The 14,221-nt window shown below is 43.5% G+C and overlaps 1 protein-coding gene across 2 annotated transcripts in view; it reads left to right on the top strand.

The window, feature by feature from the left end:
* ALOX5 (arachidonate 5-lipoxygenase) overlaps positions 1–14,221 on the top strand; it is a 34,728-nt gene continuing 20,507 nt past the window's right edge. The window contains exons 1-4 of one of the 2 annotated variants that reach the window (XM_069796520.1): positions 1–254; positions 8,362–8,560; positions 10,387–10,468; positions 12,027–12,149. In XM_069796520.1, coding sequence (XP_069652621.1) covers positions 105–254; positions 8,362–8,560; positions 10,387–10,468; positions 12,027–12,149 — 554 coding nt within the window. In that variant the 5' untranslated portion in view covers positions 1–104. The remainder of the gene's footprint in view (positions 255–8,361; positions 8,561–10,386; positions 10,469–12,026; positions 12,150–14,221) is intronic. The other variant, XM_069796519.1, reaches the window with a different exon arrangement.

Genomic DNA, 14,221 nt, shown 5'->3' with positions numbered 1-14,221 from the left:
GCAGGGTCCGGGCTAGGGCAGGAGCGCGGCTCGGCAGCGGCGGGTCGGGCCGGGTCGGTGGGGCCGTGCAGAGCCGAGCCGGGGCGATCCGCGTCGGTGGGACCATGCCGTCCTACACGGTGACGGTGGCCACGGGCAGCCAGTGGTTCGCGGGCACCGACGACTACGTGTACCTGACCCTGGAGGGCACGGCGGGCTGCAGCGAGAGGCACCTCCTGGACAAACCTTTCTACAACGACTTCGAGCGCGGCGCGGTGAGTCTAGCGGGGCGGGGGGGGGACCCGCACCCCGCGGCCGCCCCGTGTCCCGTCTCTCCCTCTCCCCCCCGCCCCGGCGGCGTCCGAGGGCTTTCACCGCGTACGAGCCGTCGCGTATCTCCCTTCGCGGGTGCCGCGGGCCGGACCCGCAAGACCGGGGACGGTGGAGCCTTCAGCGGTACCTCGCCCGGCGCCCCGAGGGACTGCGGCAGGGCTGGGCTTTTTTACGCTCCCGTCCCCGTGTGCCGGCGCTCCGGAGTGGGACACCGGCACCGAGGTGCCTGCTGCCATTCCCGGCCGCCCATCGCTGGCATCCCTGTGCTGGAGGTTAGCCCTGGCTGCGGTTGGTCAGTCGTGGGGAGGGAGGGGGCCCTTTGGTTCTGGCTTAGACCGGGCCTTCAGATGTCCTTGCACTTTCCTACAAATACTAAAAAAAGTTGTGTTGTGCATCCTGTTGACAGGTGATGTTTAGGGTCACTATTTACTAGTCATTAGAGCCCTGATATCACCAAGGAATTAAACGAAGAGGTAAGAGCTTCCAGTGGGAATTACAACGCCAGCCAAGGGAGGTTTGTAGGGGAACTTCAATAAAAGTTGGAAAACAGCATGAACATGCAAGCGTGAGTGAGAATGAAGTTGGGACCGGGCTATCGGCTATGCCATTCTTTCTACCCTTGATTTCTGCTGCGTGTTGTGCCCTGTCCTCTCTGTGATCTTATCACAATATCCAGGCTATCCATCTGTAATCGCTTATACTGTGAGCACTGTTTTAGAATGCCATTTATTTATTTGCGTATTGTCCCCTGTGAAAATAATAGATTCAGGTAATTTTTTTTTCCCCCTCCCAAAATGTGTATTTTATTTAGAAACCTACGTCACAGTTTCCAAAAGGTCTGATGAGATTTAAGCAACTTTGAAAGTTTTAACAAAGTGCTCATAAGTCTCTTTGGAAATGAGACATACCACTGCATCTACGGGTGAGACTTCATTGTCATGGTGCTGCTTTGCCTTTAGGTGTGTTTTTTTTAACCATGGGGTTCACAGCCTAAGTTAGGTATCTGGTCTTTTCTGCATTAGACGTCACAGATATGGGTAACAGAAGTCAGCTTTTTAAATAAGTGTTGATGGCACGTGTAGATATGGTCCCCAGGTGTTTATAGCTGATGTTCTGAGGAGACGATCTAGCAAATTCAGGTATGAGGACTTACCCGCCGCTGCTGTTGAAGTTACTTTCCTTCATGATTAAACATTCATTAGCTTAGAACCTTGTTATCTGAATCTCCCAAATGGACGCTCAGTCATTCTTTCTCTCTCATTCTGTGAATAGTCACATATTTTAAGCGAAGCTTAGCAACATTAGCAAGAGAGGTTGAAGAAGACCTCACACTGTCCTGCAAACTTAGGGTTAGGGTGCTTTCCCAGGAGGGATGAGCACTGCCCAGCTGAGGAGATAAGCACCAGGGTCTCCAGCGACCAGGCGGTTTACTTTTATCCCTGGGCTACAAAAGAGGGTTTCACTGTCTTTGAGAGATGGCTGTGATAGAGAGCCTGGCAGTACTCTGAACATCCGATTGGATTGGATCCTGTCACAGGGAGAAAATGCCATGATGTGAGCATTAAGTACATGCTCAGCAGCAACTCTTGAACTGCTGTGGGAGCAGGTCCAGCAAGAGCAGAGGTACCTGCAAACGCTGGACCCCACTGGGTGAGGAAGCGATGAACGAAGGTTTGTGGATGTTAGTAGCATTACAGCAGAGGATCTGTGCACCCAAAAGGACTAGTTACATCTCCTCGGGAAGGTAGCTTTTAGGCACATTTGACGGTCTTCATCTGGGTCCTAGCATTTTACATAAAATGCATTGTTAGCTAAGTAAGCTTTCTGAGGCTGGGACTGTTTTTTTTTTGTCAAACTTGTTTTCAGGTGCAAAGGTTCTTGACTAAATCCAGATGAGGACTTTTGCTCCTCTCCAAATGAATTATTTCTATTAATTGTTATGTGTCTGATACTACGAATATGCAGGCAGTTTTTTCAGCATGTATTTATTGTGGAGAATGAGAATAACTCTGTGTTCTGTAAAGTGTCTCATTGGACACTTGAAGTACAATGTGCTAAGTTTTGTTGTTGAGGATGTTTTCTTGGGGAGCGCAGTGTGCTTCTCCAGGCACCTGTTCAGGTAACATTGTGCCCAAAACACTGTGAGTCTTACTAATACATTGTGCAAAGAAAAAAGGAAGGAAGAGAAAAATACCAATACGAAACCAAAAAAAAAAAAACTGAAGCAGGCCAGAAGCCTTTCAGGTTGGTTGGTTTGTAAAATGTAGCAACTAGTTTCACAGTTCTGCCTTTAGTGTTTCTTTCAATAGCATCTCTGGAATTTTCTTTTTCTGCATAGAATTCAATTGTGAACACACTTGCAAAAAAATGCACTTTTTCAGTGGGTGACCAGAATTTTACAGTATTATCTTGTAAGGCTTTGTCTGCTTTCCAGTTTCTTTTCTAAATGTTGGGCGAGGCTCAGTAGTTCCATTATCCTGGTAATGTCTTCATTTGAATTAATGCAAATTGTGCATATTACTAGATATGATGAATGAGGGCTTGGGCCAGTTCTGAGTAGGAGATTTGCATGCCAAATGTTGATTGAGGGAAAAGGATGTGGAAAAACCTGAAGGGATTTGCACAATGTTAGCTCAGTTGTAGTTTTTGTCTGACTTACTCCAAGTACTAGACACAGGCAATGTAGAAAGCCATCGCTGCTCTTCTTTACTCAGTGTCTTATGAGTAAGTTCCTGTTAGTGCCGAGTGATTTCAAAGCAAGTGTTATGGTGTCACTCAGTTCTCTGTTTTCTTCCTGTTACCCCTTCATCTGATCTTGCTTTTGTTGAAAGAAACACACAAACAAATATTTCCAGAAGGGAAATACAGTTCTTTCCATTTAGAGCTTTGTGCTTATAGAAAGTCTGTGTCATCCTTTTGGCAATATCAGGTTAGTCAGTAGGAGTCTCTCCTCAAAAAGAAAGACCTTACGTTTTGTGTGAGATTAAATTGCTTGAACAGGATGCTACGGGAGTTTGAACAGTCCAAGAGCCTTCATTAATTCTGTTATCTCACTCTGAACTCAAAGTGTGTAAAAACTCCTAGCATCTCTGGCTCACTGTGCAGTCATCAGGGATGCCATGTGTTTATCAGGAGACCTCATACAACAAATGCCATAGAAACCTTGAGCGACCAACTGTCAAGTCTTACCTGGACCTTGTACCATCTTTGTAACCTGACACACCTTTACTGCATTAGCAAAATTGTCATCTCAGGTGAGCCCATGGCATTGCTGGCTTGGAGGCAGCGAAAGCTGGGTGAGACATCAGGAGGGAACCCTCACTTTCAGAAGTGCCATTAAAATGGGAACTGTGATGGTCATAAAAAGATTAAAAACCTTCTGGAACATTTAGGCTAATTTTTTGCATTACATCAACAGTGACTTGTGCAACTATTTTAGGGCTCTTGTAATATTAGCAAAGAGATTGTTACTAGAGGAATAAGTTTCTTCCAAAGATTGGCTGTTAATGTGACATTTCTAACAACTCTTTGGTTCTGATTCACATTGCTCTTTAATTTAAATCTTAGATGTGTATATACATATATAGGTGTGACATCATAAGAACTATAGAAATACATATGTGGAAATGAGGATTTTTAAAAAATGAAGTTGTTAGCTGAACCTTTAAAGAAGATGAATTTAAAAAAGGATAGTCAGTTATCTTGGGCAACAAGGAGTTGATGAGAAAATAAGACTAATTTCAGACTTTCTGTGCCATACTAATTACTTGACAGCAATGGGTTTTCATGAGGACTTGAGCTAAAAATAACGCAGTACGTTTCCCTTATCCAGACAGTGGCTTTGGTCACCTTATTCTTCCTTTGTACACAGCTAGCCCTGGAACTGGAAGTGAGTGAGAAGATGGAGCATAAAAATCCCAAGTAGCTGAATACAAAGTGAATCTGATCCAGATGCAGTTTATCATTTGCTTCTGTAGGTTATTGCATTAGTCTTTACATGTTTAAATTCTCTTTGTAGTGATGAATAGGTAATAATTCACATAGGTTTGTGGATTCGTTTGGACTGTGTCTCTGCGAGGTGGCTACTTCCAGCTCCTGACTGCCAGATGCACCAAGATCGTGGTAAAATTGAAAGAGATAATTCATTTTGCATTGCAGTTGCATAAAGGGGTGTACAAGCAGGAAGTGGCTGAGTTTGAGGTACATGATATGACAGCCTGTGACGAGGGACTCTTCTGCAAAGTGCTGTCTGGTCCTGGAAAGAAGTACGAAATTGCAGAAGTACTGACTCAGTGCGAAACCCAAGCCTGGTAAAGAGTTTATTGATGCTGTTTTTACTGAGAAAACCAGGAGTTGCAGGTAAATGAACATGAAATGGAAATGGTTCAAGTGCTGCCTATTTCAGGAAAGAAGATTTGAAGAATGGGAAACAATCTGACCATGTTATCTACATTTTCTAGCCATCATCCAGAACTCTTTGTGCCAATTGACAAGAGTGAAGCTGAGAATATTGGGTGTAGGGTGATAGGCAAAGATGAGGGCAGTGTTTGAAACCAGCATTGTGGGAGAGAGGAATCTCCATTCACTTAGCCAGGAGCACAGGGGTATGACCTACAGTCACTGACTGTCACAGCTGTGGCTCAAGGCACTGTTAATGTGATTTCTGAGAAAAGCCACTCAACATTTTTCAGTCTCCCCAGCTGCTTCAAAATCATGAACCATCAAGGGAATGAATTTACCTTTACACATGATCCTTTTAGCTGTTCTGGATAGTGTGGGGGTGGAGGCATCGAAGAGTCAGCAACATAAACTTTCAAAAAAATGTTTAAAATTAGTATATTTATTGGCTCTACAGAAGGAACTATCTTTTTTTCTGCTATGGAGATGCAAGGAAAAATGGCAAGCATCATTTTAATATGTTCATTGAAATCTCAACTCTGTGATTTTCATCTCTCAGTTCACATCCTAGCAGACAGATGCTGTCAGCCCAAGCTTGCTAAGGACTGCCATGCTATTTGTGAAGCAGTTTGTTTGTTACCACCTGATGTGTATGGGTGTGCTATTGACATAAACATTGCAAATTTTTGTTTAAGACATGATGGGCTTCCTTTTTAAAAGAAACAGTTCAATGTCTTTTGCTTTAATAGACATGGGGAGAATATAGCTCAGAAAGATTAGTCTGTTAAGTATCAGCAAATCAAAATAAGCACTATCCACGCCCATTTTAAATATTTGAACCTAAAATTAAATTAGGCTGCATAGTAGAAGAAATTCCAATATCCTTGTTAGTATGAGACAGCCTCTTATGAGTTGCAGTGTAGCAATCATGGCCTGACAGTTTCAAAGTTGATTGAAGAACATCTTTAGGGAAAGACAGGCAAGGACAATGTTTCATTGTCTGCAGGGTGGACTTCAAAGCCTAAAGGGTTTTTTATTTTTCTCTGGCTTCTGTGAGTCAATTAGATGTGACAAACTTTACGAAAGCTGGTATTTTTATGTAATGGGTTATGAGAGAACTGAGGTCTGTCATCCCAAACTTTGATGGACAGATAGATGTCTTCATCCCAAAATGATCATCACAGCTGGTAATTCATGGATAGCTCATAGAAAAGGGTACTTTGCATCAATAATGGGGGAAGCTTGGGTTAAAGTGGGAGAGGAAGGGATGCCGAGGGATCCTTCTTATGTTTGTTCTTCCAGTCACATGTGTGCAAGTTCCTATGAATCTTTCTTTTGTAACAGTTGAATTAATAAGTGCCATCTGAAGACATTTAAAAATTACTTTTTTTTTTTCTCCTTTCTCTTGTCGGGAATTTAATCTTTCTTCACTTTTCAGTTTTGGTCCTTATGTGAATTAGCCTTTCTCTAGCAAGTAAGACAGGAACAATGGGCATATATCAAATGCCTGGCGAAGACTAAGAAAGTGCTCCTGAAAAGAGCAAGCAGAGTGTGGTGTCTAGATCAGGAGCCAAGTGACAAAGCTCACAGAGGCCGGTGAGTCTCTACAGGCACTGCAACATGTCGATGCAGCACCTCATCCTTTTGATATCAGCAGCTGGTTGGTTTCTAAAATTTTTGACTGCATTGAGAAAAACCACACGAGAATGAAGTCTCTACTTGTAAACACATGAAGCTTAGCAGGATCATCTGAGCAGAATGGGCTTTGGCTGCTGCTCCCATGGTTGCCATAGCCCACTCAGCTTTGTGACAATAAGCACTTGGCTACTCTGGTTTGCCCTGAGGTGTTTACACTCTTGGAAAGTGAGAGTCAATTCCTGATCTCCTGAATTGCCTAGCATGACATGGTGTCTTACTGGTCATATTTGAAACAATTACTCATTTCTTCCTATGCTGGTATTGCCTAACAGTGCAAGTGCCACCAGAACTGTCATTTGCTGGGTGCTCTTCCCACATGCAGTAAGAGACTGCATGCATCCCTGAGAAGTTAGTCCCATGAGGGGACTGAAGTACCCGTCTCTGGGATAAGTGTTCACTGTCCTAAATCTGTTAGGCAATTTAGCAAGGCACTTAAGTCAGCATTCATAACAGCCGTTGTGCTGAGTCAGGGGTGCTTAGCATGGGCAAGAAGTGCTAAGGGAAGCACCATGTCCACAACTGTCCTTCTCCCAGGCCTGGCCATGTAGCTGCAGCACTGAAAGCAGTGTTGTGGGAGAGGCTATTTACACAGTGAACCGGTGCCTGACCTTGGTGTGTCTAGGTGACTAGTTCTCTGTGGCCTTCAGTGAGGCCACCCGTCACACCTCAGTAGCTAGAGCACTTAGCAGCTAAGGTGGGACAAGTGGCTCCATCCATTTCAAGCCATCTGATGGTGAAACCCTGAGAGGCCAAATCATATTTGTGGGCTGAGAACAGACCTACCACATGGAAGAAATGCTGAGCTTGGTAGTCAAAGCCATTGTAATTCAAATGGAAGGAGGAAATGTTCACTGCTACTTCTTTGTAGCCTTGCTGGAGCAGTCATTAAGAAAGGGAAAGCATGGTATGCAGTTGCTTCCTCAGCCTGACCAGGTTCAGAGCTGCAGCCCTCACACCTCAGCAAAGCTTGATGTAGGGGCAGCACCAGGACTGATCTGCTCCTCACCTGGATCACTGCATGGCCAATAACTCAAGGTTTCAGGGGCCTGTCCCTGTAGGCCACGGATGAGGGCACTCCTGAAGGAGCAGGTATGGGTGGTCCTAGCCTTCAGTACCAGCTCAGTGGAAAGACCCTGTGACCAGACCCTTAGCATGGGAAAGGACTAAAGAGACTAGCTGCTGTGCAGGTCTGGGCTGAGGTCCCTCCGTGTTGTAGGAGTCAGGCCTTTGAGTTAACTCCAAACTGAGGAAGGAGCTAAACCATGTTTCCACATGCTGGCTTGTTTACAGTGAAAGAATGAAGTGCCTCCAGATCTAGATGGGGTTCTTGTGAACCTTGTTTTCAATTAGCTACTTAAATTGCTTTGAACATCTAAGCTGTACAAACATAAAATGTGTCATTGTCCAAATCTGAGCCAAGTGTACCATTGTCCTCATTTTAAAAATGGAGAACTGAAGAAGACCGGCCACAGGAAGCCCAAACCAAAAGAGATTTACGTGGCCTGGATGCTGTCCTTAGTCTGAAGCACATATGACTAATACACACAGGTCTTTAGATTCCTAGTCCAATGTGTTAATCTCATGATCATCTTTCCACTCCAGTTGCAAGAACAGATGTGCCCTAGCCATACCACTTTCAGCTACTGCTAGGAGAGCAGTAAATGATTTCATGGTCTGCATGTTTTTGTCAGACTTGCAAACATTTCAAGGAGTAATATAATTTTTAGGTTGCATACAAAAATGTTTCTCCATTTCTGGAGTGTTTTGCATGTTCTTGTTTGTTGTTTTATTAATTTTTCTGTTGCATTGAAGTCCAGTAATAGGTCCTCTTTTTCTCACACACCAGAAGCTGGAAAGTTCTGTTGTGCCCATGCCATATCAGGAAAGGCCAGGTATGCTTGTGTTGTGCTTCCTGCATATGCAGTGGATCATTGACTGTATTCTGCTCTGTAGGTTGACTCCTATGACGTGACTGTGGAAGAAGACCTTGGAGAAATTCAGCTAATAAAAATTGAGAAACGAAAATATTGGTACCAGGATGACTGGTACCTTAAATATATGACTGTCAAAACGCCAGTGGGTGACTATTTGGAGTTCCCATGTTACCGCTGGATTACAGATGAGAAAGAGATTGTCCTTCGAGATGGGAGAGGTGAGAGCCATAAGAAACCTGATCTCCTGCAGAACATCTAGAATTCTTCTACCTCTCCTTCCCCTTTCCCCATGTATCTCCCAATCTTCTCTCTCACATGGAGCCCCACTGCCAGTCCCCTGCTGCATCCTAGGGAATGGGCTTTCCCTGCTGACTAGAACTGCTTTCTGAGCAGTTTGTTGGACTGGGCACTGGCAGTTGAGTTGGATATTTTGGGAAGCACATGCAAGGAAGAGTCCTTACGCTGGCTTGTTACACTGGTCTTGAATTTGAAGGCTGACCCTAATGCCAAATTTTTGTCTGCTCCACATCTCCGTTGCTGGAAGCCCTTTTGATCTAATTAGAATTAGTGTCCTGTCTTTGTTTCCTACTAAGCCCCTAAGTGGCCCATGATTAATTGCCTGTAAATTGTCTTGTTTTCATGAGAGTGAAATAAAATCCCAAAGTAGGCTGCTCAGAAGGTGCAAGGACTGACTTGAAACAGCAGCTTCACTTTTCACCCCTTCTCTTTGCATGCTGTCAAGTCCAGGAGAAGGCAGGGTGAGATGGATATGATTGCTGCAAGTAGTGGTGACCAACTGAGGAAAGTGTTACAGCACTTCTGTGCTGTGTTCAGAGTGGCCTGTTGGACCTGAAACTTGTGTTTTAACTGTCTCTGACTACCTACTTGCTGTGATCAGGCTTGGGGCAGACATTTGTCACTGATGTTTTCTTGTTCCCCTCTGTGCTTCCTAGAGTAGGTTGGCTGCTGTAGTGGTCTGCAGCATGAGTGCCTGAAAACAGCTGAAACAATATATGAGATGGTAGGAAATAAATGTTTATCTTCCCATTAAGTTTTTGGCTACTCCTGGCTGAGGAATTTTGCATATGAAGCCTTTTGTCCTATAATCACAGCTATGTGTCAGTTTATTTTTGATCTCCAGAGGGACTTTCCATTTTTCATAATTTGATTTATAACAACTGTAACACTTTCGTGGAAAACAGCTTTGCGTGGCTTTCAGAGTATGGTGAGGTAAAGGACAAAAGCAAGTGAAACCCTATTAGTAACTTGAACACAACCAGCTGGAAACTGTTAGCCATGTATGTTATCAGTTGTATTACCTCTGATATTTCCAACTCCACACCCCAAACACCTATTTCCATGAAACTGCTGGCTTTATCTGCCTTCCCATTTGTGTATGTAAAGTGAGTCACGTAACTTGCCCTTTCTCTGATCACTAAGGAAGTCTCTGTGTCATTTAATGGTATATTGAATGCATGGTCAGAAGAACAAGCTGTCTAGAAATGAAGCCTCACTGAGTTTTTTTCCTGTTCTCATGATAAGAAGATATGATTATTGCCCCAAGCTGACAGCGGAGAGCACAGCTCAAGGAGAGAGGACAGGAGATATTTCCTGGAGACATCTTTTAGCAGAGAAAATTAGCTGGAACAATGTTGTGATTTCTCTTATTGATGAAAATTCCCTTAGACACTGAAATGTAAAATTAATTCCCATGACCCTATTCAGACCATTTAACACTAGATATGTACAGCAAGTGTCTACACTAGGAATCCAGGTTTTATATATGGTTGAGACAGATGTTCCTAGCTTGACCTAACTGCCCCTTGAAGGCACCAAGTTTGGAGCTTATCTCCTTCCGCAGATTCTCTAGGGACCTGTGTTTGTACTCGAGGTACTAAATTGGATCATGTAAGCATTTCCCACAGAAACTTTGTAAAGGTATAGATCAGAAGTTTGAAGGTTTGGAAACTTTGCTCTCCTTCTCAAGACCTGGGCAGAGATAGGTAGAGGAACCTCATAAACCTGTCTCTTTCCTGTTTCACAGCAAAGCTCCCCCGGGATGACAAGACCCAGATTCTCAAACAGCATAGACGCAAAGAGCTTGAGACCCGTCAAAAAACGTACCGGTGAGTTTCCTATAGCTCCTCAGAAGGTCTGGGGCCTGTTCTCTTTAGGTCACAGTTTGGCAGAGTATGTTCAGATTATCATATTGCTCTAGTTACTGGAATGCTGGAGAAGAAAAAGCATCAGTTACCATATATGGTATATGGCTATATATGATTTTTACTTAGATGGAATTCACTGTAAGTGATGATCATCCTGCTGCAAGTGGCATTATGAGATAACTTGAATCCCAGATAAGCCTATCTGGAAGGCTTAAGTTGGAATTCACTGGTACAGTCTCTGTGTGGGCCCTCTGGCACACAGTTGTACTTTCAAGGAAGATTTGAAGGCAGATTTCATTTGCCTTTTACAAGCAATACTCCAGTTTTGGAACATGATCCGAACATGTCAGCTCTTACCGGAGCTTTTTGGCTGCTGCAGCAAGCTAGTTTTCATTGTTTCCTGCACTGGGGTGCAGTGGAAGTTCTGGCTGTGTTTGAGTGGACTGGAATGTGCTATCAGAACACAGTTGTGACACCCACCTTTACACTGTCGTAGACTTTTTTTCCTAATCAAGGTCACAATGAGAAAATGCTATCTTTTATCAATGGGTATCTCCAGAAGGCATTAGACATTTCCTTTCCCTAGAGACATACTCTCTGTTAAAATAACAAAAGTTTCTTGCACTTGCATCTCCTTATCATGAGAGTAAGGATCAGAAGGACAGAGGGTCCATTCCGAATTGATGGATTGAGGCTTGGTACATGAGTTGTTGATAATCATCTGACTAAGAAAGGATCTTACTTACAAATTATGGGAAATAGAGCAGAGGAAAATATAGTTCAAAAAGAGGCATGGCACAAAATTTTATTTACATATGCAAAAAGGAAGGCAAAACCATTTGTAATTCCAGGGAAACAGCTATTTACAATTCAGATGCATAACTGATAACACACAATGCAGTCTGCATGTGGTGGGCAGTTTGGAAATACCATTGAAACAGTATTCTTACAAATCCCCTTCTTTTGTTTTGAAGTAAAAATGGGGCACAGTGCAAGAACATACATGGCAGAGAATGTGTGCCGTGACCACTAGGAGGTAAGGCTGTTCTGAGGAGCTGAATCAAGACTGTCTGCATCTCTCAGAGTTGCCTTTTGGAGGAACCTAAATACATGTCTGAGTACTTTTAGCTGCTGTATCTCAGTTCTGCAAAAAATGTAGCCCCAAGAATGAGTGTGCATTGGGCAGCTGTCTGTCTCTCTGTCCCCTCCCCTCCCAATACATTTGAAGCTACTGCCAATTTCAACCAAATGTGACAAGTGTTTGGAAATATCACAGATATTAAGTTGCTTCAAGTTTTGTGAAGGTAGGTGGCCAGGTAGATGCCTTCCATTGTACTTCAGGATTCTGTAGGGTACTGGTAGGTATTGGTGTGGTACAAGTCACTATTTTTGGCCCAAATGAGTCTGCCACAAATTTACTTTATAGAGTTGAGCCACAGAAGCAGCATAGGTAAAGGAATGACACAGCTCTCATGCTGGTAAGGTTGTATGGTTAATCCAACCTCTCTTGCTTTCTCAGCTGGAAGGAGTGGCATCCAGGCTTTCCCCTGAGCATCGACGCCCATTCTCACAGTGACCTGCCTCGTGACATCCAGTTTGACAATGAGAAAGGAGTTGACTTCATTCTGAACTACTCTAAAGCGTAAGTGTTTGTGGAACTGTAGGAGTCTTGCAAAATCTATTTTGGGGCAGGGTAAGGATCTGATCACCTTTTAGGTTTCACTGAAATCTCACAATTGATTCTTTTCTCCCAGCTGGATCTGCAGTCAATCAAAGTAGGAAAGAATTTGAAGTGTGTTTTTTGGTTTTTTTTTTAAATATCAATATTTTAAGCTTTTCATGTTGGGAACTGACTGAGCCTCTGCACTCTCATTAGACACTGTTTTGGCTGTAGACGGATGGAGGAGGGACTGGTGAAAAGCATAGGAAGAACGACTATTGGCACATGAGACTTAGTTCTCAGAGTCGCCCCCTAGAGATACTTCTCTACCTGACTATTTGCAATAATTAAGCGTTTCAGTCACATACCAAAAGAAGATGGTATCAATGCACCCTTGAGATCCTGCTGAAGAAAAGCTGTTCTGAGCAGCTCATCAGTTAACCACATCTGAGTGTAATCTGCTTGGGGCAACAAAGTCACCATCCACCCACTTGCATGTATCATGTCATTGAAAAAAAGGGAGTCCTGGCCATTGGATAAGCCTGAATAATCAATCCTGCAGAGCTCTTTGAAATAATACAGGGTTAATGAGGCAAATAGGACCCCTCTGGCCTGTGAGTCCCCTTCTGATCTGTCTCGCATACCCAGGTCACATCACACTATCTCAGACAACCCACCATACTATCAGATGGTGGGATAGTCTGAGATGAGACAAGGCTGGTCCAAGGTGACCCGCAACTTCTACATCTGTGACTCTGTTAATGTGCTGGTCTCTTCATGTTTTGGAAAGGTGTTCCTCCCATTATTTGGGTGATCAGTTAGAGATTATATCATCAAGCACAGGTTGGCGAGAACTAGGACGTTTAATAGCCATATTGAGAAACTTACAGCTGCTAATAAGAGTGAATACTTGCTTATCTGAGTCCATCTGGGCAATTGATGGTGGCAGAAACCTTACATGTCAGAGCATTCTTAGTGTTACTTTTATGCAGCTGAGTTTCACTACTAACACAGAGTTAAACTGCATGGCTTGTTCTGAGAGAATCTACCTGCTTGTTTTCTAGTTTGGAAAATTGGAAGCTTCAAAGAACACATGTTTTTCCTGGCTGTATTAGCTCTGCTCTGGACTTCTCCCTCCCTCCTCTCTCCCCCACACCGGCATCTGTTTTTCACAATGGAATGATGCTTTGTAACATCAGCAAATCTTTCTTCTTTTTTTCGGGAGAATAAATCTCCAGCAGGTGTGAACAGGGTGATGGGTGTGTTTCCACAGCACATATGGCCAGGTGGACCTGGATCTTTCAGAGCTAATTGGAGTAAGGCAGCTGAATAGCTTTGAAGACCAGGGATCTCTAGCTTTCTGTCTCATGCAAACTAGGATGTTGGAGAATAATGGAACAGGCTGAAGAGTGCGTGCTTTTGTAGCTTTTTAATGCAGTACTAGCTCTTATGCCAGAGAAGTGGCTGTGGGATCACACAAGGAGTTATGGTACAAAAGACAGACAGACACTTCCTGCCCCCCAAGCTTACCCAATGGCACATGTGTTGCCTCAACTTCATATCTATGTTTAGACTTCTGAAGAACCAAATCTCTCATCTTTAATGTGAGCCAGAAGTTGAGGTCCCTTCTCACCTCATGAAATACCTTAACCCTCAAGTAGTCCTTTAATATTCAGTGGATTCTTAAAGCTTTAAGAAGTTTTAAAGAATCTGGGGCCTTGACCATAGATCCTTGGAAAACCCTAGACTCTGATGTTCCTCTTCCACAGACAGGTATTAGAACCCAGCCCTGCAGGGGCCTTTTAGTCAGCAGATAATGAACTTGATAATGGCCATCAGAAATAGTTCTTTGGGAAAATAAATTTAAAAAAAAAAAAGGCAAGAAAAATAAGAAAGAAAAGTGTGGAAGTTTACATAGTGTTGCTTAAAGGGCAAGTCAATTTTTTTATAAGGCCAGAAGAGATCATTCTTGATCTGTAATCGGGACTTGAATACAATGCAGGCCAGATTACCACTGCCAATCTCTAATTCTTAGTTTATCTTCCCTCTGTGTG

The sequence above is a fragment of the Haliaeetus albicilla genome, chromosome 11 (genome assembly GCF_947461875.1).
Source record: "Haliaeetus albicilla chromosome 11, bHalAlb1.1, whole genome shotgun sequence".
Lineage (NCBI taxonomy): Eukaryota > Metazoa > Chordata > Aves > Accipitriformes > Accipitridae > Haliaeetus > Haliaeetus albicilla.
The sequence above is the reverse complement of the archived record's forward strand: the minus strand, read 5'-3'. Positions and strand labels throughout refer to the sequence as shown.